Source organism: Daldinia decipiens (assembly GCF_022478715.1).
Source record: "Daldinia decipiens strain CBS 113046 unplaced genomic scaffold F4813scaffold_5, whole genome shotgun sequence".
Taxonomy (NCBI): Eukaryota; Fungi; Ascomycota; class Sordariomycetes; order Xylariales; family Hypoxylaceae; genus Daldinia; species Daldinia decipiens.
Genome location: NW_026054548.1, coordinates 550915 through 572535, shown reverse-complemented (window position 1 = coordinate 572535; position 21621 = coordinate 550915). Strand labels below are relative to the sequence as shown.

The 21621-nt window shown below is 47.8% G+C and overlaps 7 protein-coding genes across 7 annotated transcripts; 4 read left to right on the top strand and 3 right to left on the bottom strand.

Annotated features, from left to right (window-relative positions):
• Nucleotides 1-57: 57 nt before the first annotated feature.
• Nucleotides 58-3692, bottom strand: F4813DRAFT_348509 (Rad17 cell cycle checkpoint protein-domain-containing protein). Its single transcript, XM_049242088.1, has one exon. It carries the CDS (start codon nucleotides 3433-3435, stop codon nucleotides 754-756), a length of 2682 nt encoding a protein of 893 aa, XP_049102801.1. The 5' UTR covers nucleotides 3436-3692; the 3' UTR covers nucleotides 58-753.
• A 201-nt stretch (nucleotides 3693-3893) lies between these two features.
• On the bottom strand, nucleotides 3894-5652 carry F4813DRAFT_348505 (uncharacterized protein). Its single transcript, XM_049242087.1, has 3 exons — nucleotides 4988-5652; nucleotides 4302-4937; nucleotides 3894-4246 (listed from the first exon to the last, which is right to left on the bottom strand). The coding sequence occupies exons 1-3, from the start codon at nucleotides 5475-5477 to the stop codon at nucleotides 4137-4139; spliced, it is 1236 nt and encodes a 411-aa protein (XP_049102800.1). The 5' UTR covers nucleotides 5478-5652; the 3' UTR covers nucleotides 3894-4136.
• Nucleotides 5653-5778: 126 nt separating this feature from the next.
• Nucleotides 5779-7698, top strand: F4813DRAFT_348502 (ubiquitin-conjugating enzyme E2-binding protein). Its single transcript, XM_049242086.1, has 2 exons — nucleotides 5779-6449; nucleotides 6784-7698. Exons 1-2 carry the CDS (start codon nucleotides 5853-5855, stop codon nucleotides 7435-7437), a joined length of 1251 nt encoding a protein of 416 aa, XP_049102799.1. The 5' UTR covers nucleotides 5779-5852; the 3' UTR covers nucleotides 7438-7698.
• Nucleotides 7699-8907, bottom strand: F4813DRAFT_348501 (uncharacterized protein). The gene is made up of 3 exons (XM_049242085.1): nucleotides 8788-8907; nucleotides 8053-8724; nucleotides 7699-7999 (listed from the first exon to the last, which is right to left on the bottom strand). Exons 1-3 carry the CDS (start codon nucleotides 8816-8818, stop codon nucleotides 7974-7976), a joined length of 729 nt encoding a protein of 242 aa, XP_049102798.1. The 5' UTR covers nucleotides 8819-8907; the 3' UTR covers nucleotides 7699-7973.
• A 265-nt stretch (nucleotides 8908-9172) lies between these two features.
• On the top strand, nucleotides 9173-10776 carry F4813DRAFT_379036 (CBF-domain-containing protein; the record flags this gene model as incomplete). The annotated part of the gene is made up of 3 exons (XM_049245399.1): nucleotides 9173-9780; nucleotides 9832-10721; nucleotides 10751-10776. 3 exons carry the CDS (start codon nucleotides 9173-9175, stop codon nucleotides 10774-10776), a joined length of 1524 nt encoding a protein of 507 aa, XP_049102797.1.
• A 5042-nt stretch (nucleotides 10777-15818) lies between these two features.
• F4813DRAFT_265392 (uncharacterized protein) lies at nucleotides 15819-18436 on the top strand. Its single transcript, XM_049240310.1, has 2 exons — nucleotides 15819-15849; nucleotides 16319-18436. Exon 2 carries the CDS (start codon nucleotides 16421-16423, stop codon nucleotides 18272-18274), a length of 1854 nt encoding a protein of 617 aa, XP_049102796.1. The 5' UTR covers nucleotides 15819-15849; nucleotides 16319-16420; the 3' UTR covers nucleotides 18275-18436.
• A 1417-nt stretch (nucleotides 18437-19853) lies between these two features.
• On the top strand, nucleotides 19854-20537 carry F4813DRAFT_265047 (uncharacterized protein). Its single transcript, XM_049240307.1, has one exon. It carries the CDS (start codon nucleotides 19966-19968, stop codon nucleotides 20377-20379), a length of 414 nt encoding a protein of 137 aa, XP_049102795.1. The 5' UTR covers nucleotides 19854-19965; the 3' UTR covers nucleotides 20380-20537.
• The last annotated feature ends 1084 nt before the right edge of the window (nucleotides 20538-21621 follow it).

Genomic DNA, 21621 nt, shown 5'->3' with positions numbered 1-21621 from the left:
TACTACGTCTGGGTTAGAAACACTCTTATACTATTCTCCTTGACTGGTGTGCTTAAGATCAGCTATACCTACCTACCTAGGTAGGTATATAATATATTACAGTACGACAACTCTTTACACAAAGCCTCAGCTTGTTCGGGAATCCACCTAGGTAACGCCAAGGAGCACCTAAGAGACGGACCCGATCGATCTCTTCGCATAAGACATCGCGATCTATACGGCCCGTCGCGTATACGTATAAGTAGAATCCGGGCGAATAGCAGAATACGACGCAACAACCCGGCCGAGTTCACAGTTAGCTATGCCCAGCATCCCAGGACCTATCACTCTTTTTATGAACAAATACAGACCTATATTCCAACAAGATCCAACAATCACACCAGCTAGGATAGCTATCAGGGAAAACAAGCACATCAGACCAGTCAAAAACACTGTTTATACACTTGAGACACATGCTCTAGTAGAATGCGATTTGTCCCCGCCCCGCAGCTGGACGGCACGCTCTTCATACACAAACTCCCCTGATCTTCGACAGCAGTGACCCTAATTCCCAATCCTATATACATTAGGTATATAGACATACACATCCCTACCCTTTCCACGCGCAACACCAAAACGCCGTCCACTCCACCTGCACGCATAGCCTAACCTGAGAGAATAGCCATTATTTCAAGACATCTGAGCCTGTGAAGCATCGTGTGAGCTATATCCTGCGTAGAATATTTGAGGATGGGACAAAATCAAGTGGGCGGATTAATCGTCCTCTATATCATCATCGCTTAGAACCAATTTCTGTATGGAAGGTATTGCCGCGATAGAAAGGGAAGGCACATCGCTCTTCTGCCGTATGCCAAAGGCGACGCGCTTCTTTCGTGGTGATGATTCTTCAGTAGGCTTGTCAGTTGCCCATGCTTCTCCCGACTGCTCCATATTATCATCTCCGTCGAGGGCGTCGTCGTCCGCTGCCTCTCCAATTCCGGAAAACGAGGTCACCTTTTCAATCTCCTTTAACCGAACATTACCTACTGCGCTTCTACGTCCTCGTGCTATGTGGGCCATATATGGCAGTCGTTCCAGTAACAATTCCCTACGAGCTGAGTTCCCAAGGAAGAGCAATGGGGCTGCCTGTTGGTCCTGACTCTGTTCGGCTTTTTTGGCTTGTTGGCTACTATTGCGTTGCATAGAAGCCTGGTGTTTACCGATCCAATCTCCGCCGCCGCTTACCGCTGACTTAGGACGTCTAAATGCAGAAGCACCTTGGGTGAGATTCTGACCAGTCTCGTCCCCTTTTAGCAATCTCGATGCCCAGTGGTCTATGACTCCTTCAGCCTCTTCCTTCTCTCGCCATAGCTTGAGACTTGCAGGATAGAACATCTTGTAAGCATCACTACCACCGCGCCCGGAGGTTTTCGAGATTCGCTTCACCGGATTGGGTAGAGAGAATAGCAATCCTCTGGTTGCGACCTGAAAAGTAATCTCATCTTGTCTTAGCACGTGGCTAGCCGAATCTCGTCCTGAGAATGTCGAAGCGCCAAACCCTCGGCCCCGGAAGAAGATGTCCCAAGATGGGGAAAGTAGATCGCTCTCGGAAAGGAACTCGATGCAATTGTTTATGTAGTCAAGTGGAGAATTTGGATCGGAAGGCCCACTAGGTTCACAGGACAGGGCGTAATTCTCATGAAGCGCTGAAATAAATGTGTGCGTATCAGTCCCAGTTTCATCAATGAGGCTATCAACAGAGACCTCGGACCGTTTTGGCCTAGAATGATGAGCTATAAAGTCAGGTAATATTTCAGCCCGACCCTCGAGAGTTTGCTGGCTCATCGGTCGCTCATCTCTTCTGTTATATACTACCTTTCCGACAGCATGAAATATTCCTAAACTTGCTTCGCGTTGCGAGACAAGCTCTAGACTTTCCACCTCACCTTTGGTCAAGGATACTTCGTTCTTAGATCCGCGTTTAGGTTTTGTGAAGGCTACCTTTGAGCCCCAGTCCGCATCGTCGTCACCTTTGAGGCAAAGAAACTCAAGCGAGGAGATTGCGCTTCTTATATCCCCTATTTCGCCCAGCCTCTTTAGAACAAGTGGGCCTGGCGTCCGACGCCGTCCAGACTTCCGCGCCTCTTTCTGTACAATTAACTCGAGCGCGCTTGCAAGGAGAGTAGGCGCAATAGCATTAAACTCTATAATACAAGAGCCCGGATGTCGAGTGATTTCAGGTCCCAGCAAGCGATAGGCCGTAAAGCTATCCGCAGACGCCGAGGTAGTAGTTAGTAGAGTCTCCGATATGATCATAACGATAGGCGTGATAGGATCTACGGAAGTTGGCCGACCATAAGTAGCGAGAGATGGCGTATTAGCAGCCAGGTACTGCAAAATAGTATTTCGAAAGGTCGTCAAAGCCACTGACGAACGTGTAAAAGTGTTTGGGAATTCCTCAATGAGGATGATTTTCTTCGCATTATTATCATTATTATCGTTCTTACCGAGACTCTGGGGAGTCGAGTCAAGATCAGTGTCTAATTGGCCGAATTTTCCACCCCTCCCCATGAATTCTTCAAACTGCGCCGAAGCTGACTGGAGCCCCTGATTTGCGCCTAGGGAGCCGACGGGGTTTCTCCATTCGAGTAGTTCACAGCGCATGTCCTTAGCAAGGAGTCGAACCGTGGTTGTCTTGCCTGTTCCCGCAGCGCCCTTCAGAATTAAAAGACGCTGTCGCATCCGGCCGGCCATGACATCTTCAAGCCACCGGCGAACATCTGCTACTTTCCTTTTGTGAACTGCAAGCTCTTCTATATTCGTAGGGCCGAACCGTTCCGACCAGGGCCGTTGCTCATCGCCCGTAGTTGGGTCCTGTTGAGGGCGGGGTGGTTTGAGGAATTTTTGACTCGATGTAATTGCCGGGCCGCCAGCCGGTTGGGGCGTATCCCGAAAACGCTTACGGGCGTTCTGTCCGACTCGACTGGTGTTTGCCGCCCTGTATTCACCTACATCGTCATCGTCTGATATTGGATCGCTAATAATATCGTCTCTCTTGGTCGGAGACGCCGTCGGGACCCTTTGAGCCTGTCTAGAAAACATAGTCACAAGATCCGCCGTCTTCTCTTTCTCCACTCGTTTCCCTTTTGCAAGTGACTGGGCCTTGGGCTTCCCCGGGCTCGTACTAAAACCCCTGAATCCATTGTTCCTTTGGTGGAGAGGCATAGGAGCCGAAGTCGAGCTCGACGGTTGAGTGGCTAGCAAGCGAGACGAATTCCTTGCAGGGCCTGGCGAGGGTGTTGTAGCCCGGGAGGCATCTGTAGCAGAGGCGCATTTTTGAGTAGGCGAGGAAAGGAGGTAATTGGTAAGGGTGTTAGGCTTCGACTTTGGCTCCTCATCATCGTCTGAAGAGGCATGTACGATGTTTCGCTTCCGACGTTTTGTGGGTGGCGCCATGGCGATAGGGTGGATGTGAGATGCACGGCATCTGCCAGTAGGCGTAATTGCTCACATGGAGAAGGCAACCGAATAATGAAGATTCGTAATATGATGTTTTAACTTATTTTTATTTTTATTTTTATTTTTTCGCTCGGCTGCGGCGATTTGACTTTCAAAACTTTAATGTCCAGGAAAGAATCCAGGAAAGAACTGATGTGGTGGCCGTCATGGACAAACAGACGGCACGACTGAGTTGAAACTTAGGTACCTTCCATCATTCCCAGCCTAATGGAACCTTTCGTCGCGGGCCGGTTGCTTATGGCGCGTCTCCCGGCAATCTAGCCCGCTGTAACTTCGATGCGCCATCATGTGATCAATTAAACCTGCATTACGCTACCTGATACGTACCTCTAAGTACCTCTATTTATTCTCACATGTAAGTCGGCCTCAGTACATTCGTGATACAGTCTAGTAATATTTATACCTTTTATTTTTCTTCTTAAATGATTAACCACATATGTACGCTTTAATAATCATGGGTTTCCATTTTACTTTAGATCATTACGTTCTAAAATAGTCTCATATGTGTGAGATGCCTAACCATGCATAATTGACAATAATAACAATGCTAGCTCGGAGATCAATTTTGTCCAAATATCCTCATAATTCATATATATTTCACAGCTCGTATTACAACATAGATATCAAGAGACCTAACACTATGAAAAGGTCCATCCCTGAAAATCATCGGCAAACCGGACGGCTGCAGCTAAATAACGTTCATGTACGTCGCCCCAAGTCCGAGCCGCTTCTTTAATAGCACGCACAACTATACAGCGAGTTAGTCCCTTGGTAACCTACATCGGAATCGTTCAGAGTCTTACCCTTGACAAAATGAGCGTCAGTGGCATAAGATCCATTTAATGCCTTGTCTTCCACATAATTCCATTGCTTCCCAGCAACATCTTCCGGCTTGATGTAATCGGGATCAATTATCGGGCGGAGTTCAGCGATATAGACGGTGATTGCGAATAGCCACCATTGCCTAACTAAGTTGATGCGAAATTCCGATGGGATGAATGGAAGCAGTATCCTGACGGCATGACTCGTCGTTAGCACATGACAAAGGAAGAAGTTGTATGAATGAGTTCCGGGCGGGACTGTGGCAATCAGGATAGCAACCGCAGCCTCCTGTGATTGTTCAAAGTCTTTTACCGGATCATCGAGTGTCCATGCGTTCCAGTACTCCAGAACAATATCCTCGTGCTTCTTGAATAGCGGCTTAATGTTGTCAGGTCCTGGTTCCTCGAAGGCTCCGTCTAGACGATTATCACTCCTTAGTTTTAGGAGCAGTTCCAAGGGCGAAGACGGCTTGATCGAAGATGGCTTCGAATACGAAGCGTCGTCAATGTACTTATGAAGGAAGTTGTATTGCGTAGCCGCCATGCCAAGGGCCTCCATGGCAACTTCGCGGCTGTCTACCTCATAAGCATATCCTAGATGAATGAGAGGGTGCCCAACTAATAAGGGTTAGTTTATGTCCATATGAAGTTTTAGGGGTTGAACATACGGCCTCCGATGAGGCAGTTTACTAAGGGCTCCTTGCCCCCATATATGTACTCTTCCACTACACCTTTCCACTGGTAATTGTGCCTCAATGCTAGAGAATCCTCGAAGAAATCGACATAGGCACGCTGGTACTCCGGTTCTCCGAGAAAGTCTCTCCAGTCCTCCTGGGCTATTTCAGCCGGCGATTCTTTCCACGACTCAAGTTCTTGTGCCTCTACATCGTAGATCTTATGCAATTGCTGAACATCGGCTCCAAGGATATAAGCAGACCCGAGGATATGGGGCAGATGATTGTGAAACTCCAAATTGTGGTAGATAATGGAATGATTAACGTGGTTTGCCCTCAATAGATGCTTAAGGGTTCTTGGTCGTTTCTCAGGTGCCGTCTCCACATTGTGAACCTCAACAGGTGGGATGTCAACGGTCCGAGTCCGACCTGTATTAGAGACGAGTCGGTTCACGATAGGAACGTAAGAAAGTACAGAAGCCATATTGGATCTTAAATTAGAGCATCACGATAATCAACTGTCTGAAGGCCAAAGTGGTTGAAATTGAAGTGACGTAACAATGGAAAATGCCACTCGCATGATCTAAAGATGTTTAAAGATGTTATTATATGTATATATGCATTGAAATGAAAGGCAGTCAATCCCAATATTGCATTTTAGAGACGTATTATACAATCAAGAGGGGTATTAAATAAGGCTAAAATGCTTTAGCTAAATAATGCGCCAAGGAAAAAGTACGAGCCATTGTTGTCCGCAGTCGTCTTTAATGTTAATGTTGGTCTGTGCATCACCGAAATACTACAAAATGTATCGCGTCCAACCATCTTTTCAGGTTTCAACCATTTCCTCGTATGCAAAATGAATGGATCGCACCCGGTTCTTATATACGCCGAACTCCTGTCGCGTATACAAGGGGTATCTGTGGGATGCGAGCTGTATACACCAAGCTCACCTGATACCAGAGCCACCGTCTCATCTGATGGTTGGTTCTTCACAATTCACCACGATGGCATACAGACTTGCATACGTCTCCCTGGACAGGTTGTCTCAGTTAAGCAACTACCAATACAGAGTATTGGCAAGAAACATCTTTCCTGTCGATTACCTCTTGCCTCAAGTCTAGAGCGTCATGCCTTTTCCACACCGGGAGAACAAACAGTCCCGTGGTCCGCGACTGATCTTCAACCAGAATCACGCATTACGTGTCGAAGATGCCACGCTACCATTGTTGAGCCTGGTGTAACCAAAGTATGGAAAGATTTGCCTAGCGAGAACTGGGCTGAAATGATGGAATTCTGGCATTGCCATAAACCTCATGATCACGGACACGAACATGATGATGGTCTTGCTTCTAAAGCATATGGCGCGAATTCTAGGATATCTGCCCAAGCAGGTGTCGGGTTTGTGGATCTCTCTTCCTTTCTACTATCAGAGACGGATATTTCTGCGTCAGTCGTAAGTATTTTCTTTCTTATTAACTGCTTGAAATGGGTATATAGAAGGTGGCCAGGCCGGCGTTTTTGCTGCTCAGTGGCATGGTTACCGATACTCTTACCCTAGAATAACATACTTTCCTATCCTGGTATGTTAGTGCCGAATCCGAGGTCTTGCCCTAGGGATTTGGCATTGATGTATTAGAGGATCCCTCTGTTTTTCACTAAGAATTTCCTTGGACGTGGTAATTCTGGGATTAGCTAGAGGTACATATCTTGCGCTTCTTAGCTAGGTATATATTAAACGTTTTTGTCAAGTGTCTCCTCAGAAGTTTTGCTAATGCAAGCTTCTTTAGATAACAAAAGTTCCATCCTTATTAGAGTCACGCAATGAATCAGAACACCGTAATGAGACACCTGAAAATGGAGAACCACGCAATTTACATCCAGAAAACATATCCATTTCCTGTGTATCCTGTAAGAATCAGCTAGGGATCCTGAATGAACTGGGAGCCGCCGTTACTCTGTTCAAGTGGCAGGTCTACGTGGATGAGCAGATCCCGCGAGGCCCTGATAACTCGCCTAACCTGTTTCACTGGGTCAGCTCTATTCTCCTCGCGACGATAGCCCGCTCCGGCTGTTCAAAATCCATCTTGTTGCCAATGAAACTGAAAGACCAGCCAATGCAGGATGTTTCTCAAGTAAACGGTACATCCCAGTCTCTAATAAACATCTGGGTATTCAACAACATCTCCTTTTCGTCCACAAGGGAGGGAAGGTCACCGATGAAGGCTATAAAGGTGTTTTATCGCATGGTTAGTCAGGATGAAGCAGACAAATTACTCGACTCTATGATGTCAGATGTACAAGACATTACCCTACCGGCCGAGGCAATCGAAAAGGTAAAGGATATCCTAGACAGTAACAACTTCCTATTGCCCCAAAGTGATCGTCAATTCAAGGAATGGAAAGTTAGCCTTCTGGAGAAGTGGGAAGGGAAAGACGGGTGAATACAACTTAGGTAGGGATTGAGCTATGTAAGCTACCGTCTAGTTACATGGCATGTATCCCTACACAAGGTATTCGTCATGATCCAAGTCCCATAGCTACGATCTCAACAAGCTACAGAGGGCAATCCAATGATTCTACCTGGCAATGGCACATTCGTGTATAGAGATTAATTCACGCTTATCTCATAGAAGAGACGAAGTCAAGGACACTAAGCGAGATTCGAATGAAAGGAGTCTAGAACACAAGGCTGATTCTTAGGGGTAGCTTAAAAATTAAACAACTAGCCCATCTTCACTAATATCCGTTACACGAGAGCAGATGATTCTTCCATTATCGTAATCTATGTTCAAATATTTTCTAAGCTCCCGCACCATGCCGGTATGCAGGACTACCATATTAGGTATCACAAAACGTTGCAGAGCCAGTATTGGAAGAATAGTTTCTTTTTGACTAATGCACAAGGTGTTTATAAACACAGGGGGGGACAAAAGAGATCTTTGTCTGCGCCATGGAGTATCTGTCTAAACTGACTTGTCTATTGGGCCTTAGAGGACACAATTCCTGGAAACTTGTTAGCTTGTGCTATAAGACTAGCAGTTAAAAAAAACACTTACTCTCTACGTCGGCAACGCTCTGTTGCAGGATTTGTTGAAGAGCCTTAGGGTTCTCGAGCTCCTTCTTCACCTTGGCAATAATCGACTCGGCTAGTTCCCTCTGCTGGCGTTGCTTGACCTGGCCTTCGTATCGTACCCACGAATCCAAAACTGACTTGGCCTCGGCTGCCAGAGCAGTAGACTGCTCGAGCTCATACGCTTGGGCCTCGAGCTTAGCAGTCTCCTTCGAAACCTCGAAGAGAGCCTTGGTGATGTCGACAACACTTCCCATCTGCTGAACGTTCTCGATGCGGTTCTTGACAGCCTGGGTGTGGTCGGCACGGGCGGCGTTCAAGATGTTCTTGATCTTCTCGTTCTGTGCCTCGGCCCATTGCTTGTACATGGGACCACCATACTTGATCAAAGCACCCCAAACGCTGAGCAAGCAGAAGGCGACAACGGTTTCCTCGTTCACGACGTAGTACTCATTGCTAATGGCGTAGATAGACAGGCCGGCGGCGGAGGACAGGATGGCGGTCTTAGAAACGATGGAGTTTCCAGGTAGAGAGTCAATGATAGACTGTGCCTTTACCTTAGGTTCGGGAACGTTGGATGCCGGTCGGGTAGAAGTCAATGCGGTGGTGACTGCGGGAAGAGTTCGCGAAGGGACCGACGGCCGTAGACGGGCGGCTCCTACAATTCGCGATAAGTTTTACATGGCCTGATTAGCATGCTAATAGTAATGCGAAAACTTACCGAAGGCACGGGTAGCCAAGCGGGAGGCCATTGCGAAATTGGATGACAAGAGAAAACGAGATTCGGGTGAGAGGAGATGGGAATAATTATTGCTTGTCTGGAGGAGCTTCGGAATTGAAGTCGATGAGGTTTTAACGAACTTGCACTTAACCCAATTTGAACCTTGAACCCTCAACCCAGTTTCAACCGACTTCCGTGATTGGTCAAGTAGGCACGTGATTTATACATTCTTCCCCACTTCAAACTCAATTCTGGCACTTTTGGGTCAGCCTTGCATTGTTCCTTCTCAAGGCTGTTAGCAATTAAACTTTTTTTTTATCATTTCTTCATTATTCAAACACCTGCAACGCCTAGTTATATAATTCAACTACATAACTACGCGAAAATGTCAGGACCCGTTACTGAGGAGTCCTTGAAGAGGAAGCGATCAAAAGTTCCTGAAAAGGCAAATAAACGAGCCAAACCAAAGGACAATGACGAACGCGACGAACATGATCCCCAAGCTGAGATCTTGCAACTCGAAAACGAGATCCTGGAATCCAAGAAGAATTACAATAACATAACGATTCTTCTTGACCTCGCGCAAAAAGGCGGCGACGATGACTCTACCCAACTTGCCGTGGTATCGTTGTGCAGAGTATTTCTACGTCTGTTTGCATCAGGAAATCTAGCGAGACGGAATGGACAGTCAGAAAAAGATATCGTGGTCGTTCAATGGCTTAAAAAAAGACTCGGAGACCTCAAGCAGATCATCCTCTCAGAATTAGGCCAAGAAGACACCGCGTCTACTGCGTTGACTCTAGCTATGCGCATCTTGCAAGCTGAAGGCAAACACACGAACGACAAGGATGAATACAGCTTTCCGAAGGGTTTCCTCAAAGAAGTGGTGGAAGCGCTTATCCTAAGCGAATCTGAAGATATTAGAGAAGAATTCTGCGAGAAGTTTCTGGGCGAATATGCGGATATACGATTTTACACGTTCAAAGCCTTGAAGTACGTAGTGGACTCCTGTTTGATATGTGTGTAGTACTAACCTATTTACAGGGATATTCTTTCTGGGGAGCCTTTAATATCCTCTAACGAAACACTATTTGATAACGTGTTTGACTTGTTGTCCTTCTTTGAAGATGTTCCTGCTTCCGCTGAAGAAATGGGTGAGTTCTATATTGATGCGCCTAAAAAGAAGTCGCATCCCGTCGCATCCCTGAACCAACAGAAGAAACAAGCTCAAGAAGCCTGGATAGCACTGCTTGACCTAGGCCTCAACCGGGAGCAAAGGAAAAAGGTGCTTCAAATCATGACCAAGTCCATTGCTCCGTGGTTTACCAAGCCAGAGCTTCTGATGGACTTCCTGACAGATTCGTATAACTCCGGAGGCGCGGTCTCTCTGTTAGCTCTATCAGGAGTCTTCTATCTCATACAAGAGCGGAATCTGGACTACCCGTCGTTTTATCGGAAGTTGTACTCATTATTAGATGCAAATATCCTACATTCGAAACATCGGTCCAGGTTCTTTCGGCTGTTGGACACGTTCCTCTCTTCTACGCATCTTCCCGCCGCCCTTGTCGCAAGTTTCATCAAGCGAATTACGAGGCTGTGCCTCAGCGCCCCCCCTGCCGCTATAGTTGTGGTCATACCCTGGATTTATAATCTATTCAAAAAACACCCGCTTTGCACGTTCATGATGCATCGCGTGCCTAGGTCACCAGAAGAGAAGGAGGCACTGGAAAATGAAGGGATGGCTGACCCGTTCATTGCTGACGAAGAAGACCCAATGGAGACTTGCGCCATCGATAGCTGCTTATGGGAGGTCGTTCAGCTGCAGTCACACTACCACCCGAACGTTGCGACTATCGCGAAAATAGTATCGGAGCAATTCACTAAGCAGTCCTACAACCTCGAGGATTTCTTAGACCATTCGTATAGCAGCGTAAGTCACATGTGCCACCGTCCCACATACTAGTTTTTGTTTTGCTTACATATTTCTAGCTACTTGACGCGGAGTTATCCAAGCAAGTCAAAAAGGCCCCTGTTGTGGAGTTTATGATACCCAAAAAAGTGTTCCTTCCTCAGGATCTAGACTCGGGGGTAGAGGACAATCTTCTGGCGAAACTCTGGGACTTCCAATGATCGCTGCTTTGACGTCCAGGATAGTCTCGGAGCGTACGTCACTTAAACCTGAAATTCTCGGCAACTACCCTTCTGTTATTGCTAGGTTCGAGATTATTACGGCTATCAGTCCAGGGATACTCACGCCATCGAATCGATGGAGAGTCCACCGCGGGTCGATGCCGAGGAGACGGATTCGATCTGGCTACAAAGCCACTCACCGCCTCAACTAACTAAATATATGTCGCCACCGTCGCGATCCATATTCTCCGCTCGGGATCGCGAGATATTGTTACGAATTTGCCATAGTAGTTTGCGGCTTCTTGCGGCTTCGTACTACTACAGCCGTATCACACAAGTACCTCCAGTGCAAGGTACAGGATGACAGCCTGCTGCGTACCGTTTGATCTCGGAATTTGCTTCGACGCGCAGCCTCAGAACTCCACTTTGCACTACGTAACGCGAAGTGGAGAAAAACGCTATTTCAGGTGTTCGAGTCGGACGAGAAATTCGTTTCAGAATGCTCAAGTTCGAGGGAGATAAGTGGTTGAAATGCGCAGGAAGGATTCAACTACATTACTCTCAAAGAAGCTTCCTAGTCTGAATTACAAGTCTGCGTAGACTTTCCCGAACTATCGGAACTACACCGCCATGTTGGCTGAGTCCTAGCATGATATTCCTTTAGAACAAACACAAACTTCAGTTCAACTTGGCAGAATGAAATAGCAATTGCACGAAGACAGCAAAAGAACATCAACGTCGCTCTTCCCTAATGTGACAAGATTTTTTTTTACATGGATGTGACTCATTATTCTCCCCCTTTTAGGCATACTACTACAAGCGATTATCGGGGTCCTGGTGGTTGAACGTAATGGCGCATGTGGCTAGTGGAGTCGGACGGCATCTTACTGGCGAGTCGCCATGAAGCTGCAGGTGTCCGATGAAAAGTTAGATCTGAGAAACGGCTGCAAAGTACGTAGGCCGCTAAATAGACCCGGTGGCCGTTATCATCTTCCGAACACGTCCACATCAGCAGCATAAACACATAAACAATCGCAGTGAGCAGTGAGCAGCTGAACTCTTTGGACAAGCTCGCCCGAGCAGGCTTAGGATCATCTCGAAAATCGACATATTCAAATGTCGATGGCTCCATGGCGCCCTGATTTTTCATCCCTTTGGGCAGAAATGGTGGTTTCGTATTTGACTATCTGCCATAGTACTCCATACTAGGATCGAAGATTCCGAAGCTGGTTGGTCGAAAATGCCACTCACCGCTGCTTACGAACTATCCCTTTTTTGGCATTGGGAATCCCCGACAGGCGCACATGTCTTGCACAGACGAGAGCTTAGTGTTCTCCATCAACCCCAAATTCGTCCTCTCATCACCTCCAGATCGTACCAGAAGGGGATATGATCCATCTTATGTGCCTCTGGCCGCATAAAAGCCGGCCCGCTAGGTGTCACAGTAGCTGCATGTGTGAAGATGTATGAAGTTCGTGCCTAACCAAGAGCTATTCCAATCTGAGCAAGTGCTCAAGCCTTGAGGTCTCGTCGGTATTCCGGAATAAGAACCACAGTCGGTGTGGATAGTACGATATACTGAGCTCCGGTCCAACCAAGACGGCTTATTTCGTCCACACCGCGTCGCGTTCGCGAGCAGTGGTGAGGTCTCCGGTGCGTCATTGAAGCAGATAAGGCCTAAAAACTGTCGACGCTCCTTGTTTTGATCTAGAATCGACCGGTTCATACACTACATATTCAACCGGTTTGTACTCAGTTTTGCGTATCGCGGGTAGAGCAGAAACGCGATGCGCCAAGCTTGGCCTGGCTCTCAGCCGACCCGCAAGAGCTTGCTTCATTCATAGCCAATCACTCAGACGAGGCGAACGCTTCAGCATGAAGTTGCAGCAGATACACGTGCGTTGAAACTCTCCCTCGCGCTTCCTTTCCTCTGTTTGAATCGACTAGAGCTGATTGATCATGAAAATTTCTTACTCGTATCATTCAGGCGTCAATTGCATTACATTATTGTCGCCAACGACTTATTCATCATATCTCCGGTTGGTTGTTTCGGCTGCAAACACCCTGAGCCCATTACCACCGAACCCGGTTACGGTGGCTCGCAGAAAATATCTACTTGTACCAGTTCTTGGTGTTGAAAGGCTGTAGCCAAAACATCGGTCATGCCTATACTCTTCTCATATTGACTTGTTCCAATCTTTGCCTATAACAGAATCTTGGAGTCCATCCGATCAACCGTCCCCATGATACTAGGAAATACTATGTAGGAAAATGTAGAATCTCAAAACGGAGCCTCCGCGGGGTCTTCATTAACTAAGCTGGTCGGGGATCTACAGCTGTACGTCATCTCAAACCGGACAATTTCCTGTTGGCTGCTCTACGTATTCCTTCTGCTGTATACGCGGTATGTAGTGGCTGAGCGTGTTTTGATCGATCATTGTCGTTGCTGGTGTATTCGCGTCTCTCGCGACAGCAGTTCAAGCTAGCACTCGAATTGGTACTAACTCCGAAGAGTTCGGGTTTCCAGAGAACTCTTCCAATATGCAATTTTTTTCTCCTAGCCTCTCTCCAACGCTCGATAGCGCACTTGGACCCTGGCTCCGGAAGACCCGCCGGCCAACAGGGGGAACCATGCACCATCGTGTCAAATCCGTTAGGAGGAGAAACTCGAAGATTTTAGAAGATGGACCCATTGTCTGTGCTCAAGATTCCACGGCTTAATCGTTCTTATTCTTGGCTATTTTTAACATTATTTGACTAATATCGCCCTCACCGCAAGAATCCCGCGCGTGAAGCCTACCAACCAAGAAAACTAGATACGCATTTTCGGACTGGCTCATAATCAGCATGTATAGCAGACGGGCGAGAGGAACTCATCTGGCCGTCGCCGAACGGAGAGCGTCAATATTCTTCCAAGTAATTGTAGTGACGCCGAGAGGTCGTAGCAAAGTTGCCTCCGAGCATGGGTGAGGCAAGATCGGCCCCAGGCTCCCGGTCTCGCTCCAATCTAACACTTGATACTACCGCCGTCCCGTTCCGAGATCTGAGCATGGTACCGTAGAGGAAGGTGTAGAGAGTGACATGGAGGGGCCCTTCAATGCAATGATCAATGGCTGTACTGTATGTAGTCGTAACTATCTCGTGATCTACTGACAAACTACCAGGTATTGGTAAACGGTGCTGCATAGCTTCCTAGGTAGCAGTCCTAGGTACAACGCGGTTAGTGTTTGCTTCACATCGAGACGCAGCTGGCAGTCATGACATGACTATAAGCTGTAAGAGCCTCGGATGCACAAAGTGTCGGGCTGCAATCTTTATATTTATGTACCGTCTTTCGGGCGTCTCACGGCTTCAGCACAAACAACACCAGAAACAACACCAGAGAAATCAGTCATAATCATGTGATACCAGTCGCACTGAGCAGTTGAAGAATTAGTATCCGAGCTCTCAGGTCTCCAGTAGGAGCTCGGGGAAGTACGTCGCGCTTTTGTATGGCGCAGCCTCGTCTCTGCGTCTGGATTGTATCTGGACATTCGTCATCTCACAGCGCTCATCGCGTTGAACCGTATCTTTGTATCTTGGGCACGACCCATAGCTACTCCAAAAAGCTGCTTTTGACTAATGTATTGCCCGGGAAAGTCTGCTTGGCCGTTCGAAAGCAGGAAGCGGCATACTAGTCTATTGTATCGACAGATCCGGTGGACTCGTAAGTGCAAGAATGCCTAGCAAAAAAAAAAAAAAAAAAAAAGATCTCTTGTCACCCCACTACGGGCTACTGAGCAATGGGATGCCCAAAACGAACTCAGCGTCTTGTTAGTGGGCGCAAGAAGAGTGCTCGTGGGTGCTGAGTGCATGGTCTTAGGTAGCAATTGCACCTAAGGTCATCGATGCCCAACCCAGCAGGGCTAACGACTTCTAACCTATGATATCCTTAGCTCACTCCTAAAGGGTTACCGGTTCAAGCATCTAACGTTTCCGCTTCTGGAAGACGATTGGTTTTCGATCTACTCCGGAGCCGTAAGCATAGCAACCCCATCTCGATTCTATTTGTCCGATCTACAACCTGGCCAGTCAGAGGATGACTACTACATCTCTACCGGCGTGTATCTATTCATATCGTCACGTACGGGCAGATGTACGGGTTCTACAGTTATCCGTTGCCCTACCGTAACTGAGAAGTCCCTAGCTGCAAGACCACTGGCACCTATTCCCAGTGGCCAGAGGCATCGTACAAGATCCCTGACTAACAGGAATGTATAGCTTCCCGTCCTAGGACAAATCCACCCAACCGTATAGCTGGGCTATCTCTCATTGCTCCAAGATGCAAATCTGCTGTTTCACAGACTTTTGGAGTCAAAAACGGCCGCCTCTCTCTCCAGTGAGAAAAAAGACGGTGGAGAGATGTTTCCCTTGGCTGAGGATCAACCAGTGGCCCGGAACAGCATCCATCTCGCTACCACACCCCCGTACCGTTACCTACAAGGGACCATACCCACGTCCTCCCACACACCCTCACCTCACTGCACCGCGAACCCAAGCAAAAGAGATGCCGTTCGTCAGTTGGTAAGTCTCATGGGCTTTCATCTTCCCCACTACAATGCTTAAGTGACTGACCCCCGTCCTCTTAGCACAAGCAAATCCTGGCAGTCAAAGAAGGACCTGACCATTTCTTGTTTAAGTACCCAGGCCCTTCCTCCACCCCCCATCAATATCGCCCCCCCGATCATAAGGAAATATCTTATAAGAAAACATATTGATTGTTGCTGAGGTTGTGAATCAGGCGATTCCTAACAGCATCTATTACAACCACTCTATCCCCCTCATCTTTATATTCGTTCTGTTTTACATTGTTTTTGTAAGACAGATTTCAGGCCGACAATACCTGTACGACACACGAAGATTCATAAGAATATTTCCCAAGCCGAAGAAGTTGTAAGTTGTGTAGTAACACACACTCCCACTCCCTTATTTTTCCCTTCAATTTTTTATTTTTTTATTTTTTTATTCTTTTTTAAAGCTGCCGGGCATCTCTGCTCTCCTACCCTGCAAGTCTCTCCCCCCCCGCCGCCACCGTTGCAACCAAATACTACCACCATCTTACTACCACTTACACCTCCAAACCCGACCAACCTCTTATCGCTCCCATTAATCATTGCAACATCCCCCTCCCCCTCTCCATTGTCTCTCTCGCACATACTCCCGCATACATGCACACATATACGGACACCTACACACACACACATATACTCTTAATCATCGTCTCGAAGCAGCTTGTTGTTCCAACTTGAGACTCGATTTTAAAGAAAGAGGAGACAGAGAATAATAGTCTATCAACGGCCCACCGCTACTAGTTCTAATCATTCACCGCTCGACGCACTAACCATACATCCCTGCAGAGCAGATCCAACCTCTTCGACTATTCTATACAACAACCTGCAGAGTTCCTAACTCTCGCTTCTCTTCCAAGACACACACCACATTCACACACACACACAGACCAGCAATGGTCTCAACATTTCAGATGCCGGCCTTCTACCGGTCGAATCACTTACCCGTCGATGCCAGCCATGCGCAAAAGTACTTTGATGAAGAGGACAGCAACATCCTCGACGAGAACATCCTAGACAGCAACGCAATGGACTCGGGTCTGGATATGTCGCCGCCCATGGCTGGCAGCAGGAGGGATTCGTTCGCTGTACCCGGCTCGATATTCTCCCCGAAGACGGAAGTAGGAGATTGGCAATCCGTCGACATGCAGTCGGTCCCGTCAAACAACCCCTTCCTAGAGCCCCAGAACAACAACAACCCGTTTACGAGGGCTGACCCGCAAGCCGTATACGGCTCGCAAAATCAGCAATGGCAAATGGGTCAAGGTTCCGGCACATGCACACCCTTACATTATGACAGCCTTGACAATGCATTCGACAACAACCAGTCTATCTTCCAGCAACGACCTCTTCAGATGCAAACGCCCTTCAGCAATCCCGCCCACCAGGTCCCGCTCTTCGCTACAGTCGGTCCTAACAACCCTCCTATGCCTAACTCGCCGCAGAAGGATTGGATGGGTCAGGACTTGAAGAACCCCTCGTTAGTCAAGCGCATGCGACCGGATACCCCAACCATCCGATCGCACAACGAGCTGCGTCGCGGTGATGGCATCCGCAAGAAGAATGCCAGATTTGACATTCCCGCGGAGCGCAATCTCGGCAACATCGACCAGCTTATTGCATCGACTACTGACGAGCAGGAAATCAAGGAGCTGAAGCAGCAAAAGCGACTACTTCGCAACCGGCAAGCTGCACTGGACTCTAGGCAAAGGAAAAAGATGCACACGGAGAGGTTAGAGGATGAAAAGAAGCACTTCACTAGTCTCATCAGCTCGATGGAAGAGGAGATGAGCGAGCTTCACATAAAGCTAGACCAGGAGAGGCGCGAGAGGGAGTACTTGGTGGCCCACGTCGAGAACTTGACCTTGGAAAAGGAAGAGTTGATTCGAAACCACACCATCGAGTCCGGCGACTTGCGCAAGAAGATTAGCGTCCTGACCGACCATGTCCAAAGGCTCGAGCACGCCGCCATCCCCAGCAATACGGGCTACTCCAACGGATATTCCGATATGGAAAGCCTTACCATGGATACGTCTTGGGACAACATGGGCTTCATGAACGAGTTCCAGATGGAACCCGAAGTGAAGCAAGAGCTCCAGATCGTTCCCCAGAAGAAGGCCGAAGTCCAGCTCTCATCCGACGGAGAGAAGTCCACGACGCAAGGAGGTCTCTTGTTCATGCTCTTCCTCATCGGCGCTTTTGTCATCTCCAACAGGTCGGCCCCAACGATCCCCCGCGTCTCGGAGGATGTTCGCGAAGCCTCGACAACGCTTCTCAACAACATCTTCAAGGACGCAGGCGTCGCCAACGCCGAGAGCGCCATCGTACCTTCGGCTCCCCAGCCTTCCGGTGCGGACTGGACCTCGAGCGCTTCGGTCCCGATGGCCAGCGGCGCTATGGAGGGCGTAGCGCCGTCTATGCTTGGTGATCTAGCGGATTCCCTTACCCGACCGACGCAGGAGCAGACGAACGAGCAAATCTTCTCGCTCACACCGGCACAATATAACAGTGTGACGTCGCAAGATTTCCTTCGAACAGCACCGACGCGATCGACGGGTCAGAACCGCCGGAACCTCGCCGACGCGCTAAGCAATATGCGCCACGCCGAGAAGCACTCAGCGGCCGAGGTATACACGCGATCACTGCTGTGGGATCAGATCCCGGGCGACGTTGTCAGGAACTTTGCCAAGATGGTGGCCGAGTGCAACAACGCGAACGGTGGTCAGAACGGCAACGACGCAAACTCATGACGATTTCACGACATAACGACACATTAACGAAAAGAACGAATTTACTACTACTACGACTACTACTACTACTACTATACGGCTTCGAGTCAACAGCCGATTTTATTGTTTTCTATTCTATTTACAATTTGGATATTTTCGCTTGTTGGTAACTTAAATATCATTTTTTTCTTCCAATTGCCATTGTTCATACAGTTTTTACACGGCGCTCCCGCGCATCAAAATCCAGATTCGACGGTGCTCACGCACACCGAAACGACCTACGACGACGACGTATCATTATCATCATCTACATTATCTACATCATATCATCATCTATCTATTTTGTCAATCTCGAATCGAACTCATCATCATCAAAGTCATCTTATTGTTTATTTTGTGTCGAAACTTAGCAAGCGAGCCAGCATTCTGATTTAATTTAACCTTCATCTGTCCCATTATTGAAATAACATGGTTATTGTTTATTTTTATTTGCACGCCAAATCTTCTCTCTCCGTCTCTCTCTTTTTCACCGATGTAATCATCATCGGTTAAAGAAACCAGACAAACAACGTGCTGCATGGCGAAAATGGGTCGGTCATTGGGGAGCGGGATTACCTTGGCATGTAAGCCCGGCTGTCGAGGCTACGTATTTTCTTGTACAACGTTCTAAGGGATCATTTGGGAATCGGGGGTAGGGTCAGGGAAACCCGAAACGGCGAGGTTCTTTCTTCACATTCGGGTCGCTGGCTTTTCCCTACACTTTCTCTTCGTGCTACCCTCTGGCGAGCGGGCGTAGTCTCAGACGAGACGGGGACCTTACTGAATAGGTCCGCGCCCAGAGCGGGGTATTTCTTTTCGGGACTTTTTTTTTTTTTTCTTCAGGAGGGGAAATATGGTTGGGTCTCAGTCTCACGACGCGACATAATGGGGGTTGGTCTTAGTTGGGTCACTCAAAGGGGCGGGGCGGTACTGGGGGGGTGAGCTGACGAGAGCAATGGAAACGGAGACATCTATCTTTGGTTTTTTTTCCCTTTCTTTCCTACATTTTTTTTTTCCTAGTATTATTTTTTTTATCTTTCCCCCATGGAAGGGGCGGCAACTCAAGCCAAGGGGCGGTTTATTGGATGTGTGAGACTCATCATACGAGAATGACGAAGATATGTCACGGACAAACAGCACACAGGAGCGGCATGAAGAACAGGCAGCTTACCAGTAGCTGAGAAAGGGACATGTTCTTTTTGGGGGGGGGAAGAAGGGGACAGCATAGCATAGCATAGCAGAGCGATCCATTGGCGGAAGCTCACTTATTTGCGGCTGTTCGTCTTGTAGCTCATCAGTCAGTTTTATTAGCGAAACGTCAAGATGAACATGAAAAACCCCAAGCAACCAAGCAAACCACCAGTTTCCCACCAAGTAGATGAAAAAGAAAGAAAAAAACTTTGCAAATAATGTGACCTCAAATGCAGTGATGCCATCTTTCCCATACATATGTCTAGCAGTCGTAGTCCGGTAACGAATAGACGAGAGCAACCAAGAAAATAAAATGAATGTTTTTTAGCACTGAACCAACTACATAACAGGCACTGACTGACATGAACCCACTAGGTTAGGTTAACAGGTATGTAGGTAGGTAGGTAGGTAGCTAGCTAGCTACCAGAATAACAACGAGCTAGCCAAAGCACCTAACCTAGGTACCTACACATGCCGGGCATATGCACGATACGGGTACATTAGGTCAGAAAATGTCAGATCAGATGGGGGGGAGGGGGAAGAAAAGGAGGGGGGGGTGTGCTTCCACTTGCCTAAAGCGGGTGTTAGCCAAGTTTTGCGGTGACGGTTCGGTTCGGTTTGGTTCAGTTGAGTTCGTCCTTGGGTTGGTTGTGTATGGTAGGCTAATGTTTATTTGCTTGGGGCTTGGGGCTTTGGGGGTTGGGGAGTACGGCGTTTTCTCTTTGGCTTGCTCTGGCTCTGGCTCTGGCTCTGGCTCTGGGCTTTTCCCCACGTATGTATGCGGCCGGGTCGGGGCGCAGCAGCGGCGGCGGCAGCAGCAGCAAGTGACTTCTTTTTTTTTTTTTTTTATCTTCTTTTCGGATGGTATGAGAAATTGTGTATTCATTGGAAGTTGAGTGTTTTATTGTATCGTGGCCTATATTATAATTCTATAGTTCGTTCCGGTTTAATATCTTACCTTGATGGCGGATGGATGGGATGGATGGATGTGTAAGTGGATATAGGGATAGTATATTAGATACAAATATAGATACCTATGTATAATGGATCATGTATAATGTATAATGTATAATGTATATCCCCCATCCCCCCGCGTCAGGCGTGCAGCTAATAGGGAACAAGGGACGAGCGCCTGTTACTATGTAGGTTAATCCCGTCCTGCTCAGCGTAGCCTTTTTCTCTTTTAATGCCCAGTCTGCTGCAGAAGCTCACATGCACTGCTACTTTTGGGATTCCTATCCGTTTTCTTCGTCCACCAGTCTGTCTTGCGTCTTTTCCCCTTTTCCTTCTTTTATCTTTTATCGTGAATATCTCCGAGCATTGCCATTACATACATACATACATACATACATACATACATACATACATACATACATACATACATACGTACATGTCAGTTGGGTAGGTAGCTAAGGCAAAGGTTGGGTCGGAAGGCCAGTGGGAGCGGCCGTCACGGCGCATATATATGGGCAGTTCCAAGACAGGAACGCGCAGCGGTAGGTAACGGTGGACGGGCGGGTGTGTAGTAGCTGCGGAGCGCTAAAATGTAATGTATTACGAAGCGGCCGTGTAGGCGGCCCGTTTTGTTAGCCAGTGTGATGTGCAATTACATAGATGATGGTAGTTAATACATAGGTCACCGACATAGGTAGGCATGTCTGGTATGTATGTGGTGTAAGTGGTGTAAGTGGTGTAAGTCTTGTATGTCATAATGCCATAGATGTATGTGTGTCTCACTCCCTACTTACATACCTCTTACACACACATACCTACCTACATAATATACATTCGATAGTCTTGTTAGTAATAAATAAATAACTGACGATAGCAACATATCCAGGAAAGAAACCAAAGAACTCGATTTCGCGCTCGGCGTGACCTCAATTTCTTCCCCTCGCCCATACGGCCCATACACACGGGCCACCCTCACCCTCACCCTCGCCCTCACCCGTATCTACGTAAATATAGGTACGCGTACGCGCGCCTATACACGCCCACATGCTGTCTCAAACACGGGACCTGGAGGAGCCTGCAGGTTAGAGCGAGGTTGGACGTTGTAGCGTGGGAACTCGGACTCGTCATAGGAGGGGTGGGTTGGTGGTTGTTCACGCGAGACAGAACTACGGTCCAGACGAGCG

Coding starts and splice junctions, on each gene's coding strand:
- F4813DRAFT_348509 (XM_049242088.1), bottom strand. CDS start 3,435: ATGGCGCCACCCACAAAACGTCGGAAGCGAAACATCGTACATGCCTCT.
- F4813DRAFT_348505 (XM_049242087.1), bottom strand. CDS start 5,477: ATGGCTTCTGTACTTTCTTACGTTCCTATCGTGAACCGACTCGTCTCT. Junction 4,938..4,987: donor AAACTGCCTCATCGGAGGCC/GTATGTTCAACC, acceptor AACCCTTATTAG/TTGGGCACCCTCTCATTCAT. Junction 4,247..4,301: donor TGACGCTCATTTTGTCAAGG/GTAAGACTCTGA, acceptor CTCGCTGTATAG/TTGTGCGTGCTATTAAAGAA.
- F4813DRAFT_348502 (XM_049242086.1), top strand. CDS start 5,853: ATGAATGGATCGCACCCGGTTCTTATATACGCCGAACTCCTGTCGCGT. Junction 6,450..6,783: donor CGGATATTTCTGCGTCAGTC/GTAAGTATTTTC, acceptor AAGCTTCTTTAG/ATAACAAAAGTTCCATCCTT.
- F4813DRAFT_348501 (XM_049242085.1), bottom strand. CDS start 8,818: ATGGCCTCCCGCTTGGCTACCCGTGCCTTCG. Junction 8,725..8,787: donor CTTGGCTACCCGTGCCTTCG/GTAAGTTTTCGC, acceptor CGCGAATTGTAG/GAGCCGCCCGTCTACGGCCG. Junction 8,000..8,052: donor GAGCGTTGCCGACGTAGAGA/GTAAGTGTTTTT, acceptor ACAAGTTTCCAG/GAATTGTGTCCTCTAAGGCC.
- F4813DRAFT_265392 (XM_049240310.1), top strand. CDS start 16,421: ATGGTCTCAACATTTCAGATGCCGGCCTTCTACCGGTCGAATCACTTA.
- F4813DRAFT_265047 (XM_049240307.1), top strand. CDS start 19,966: ATGCACGATACGGGTACATTAGGTCAGAAAATGTCAGATCAGATGGGG.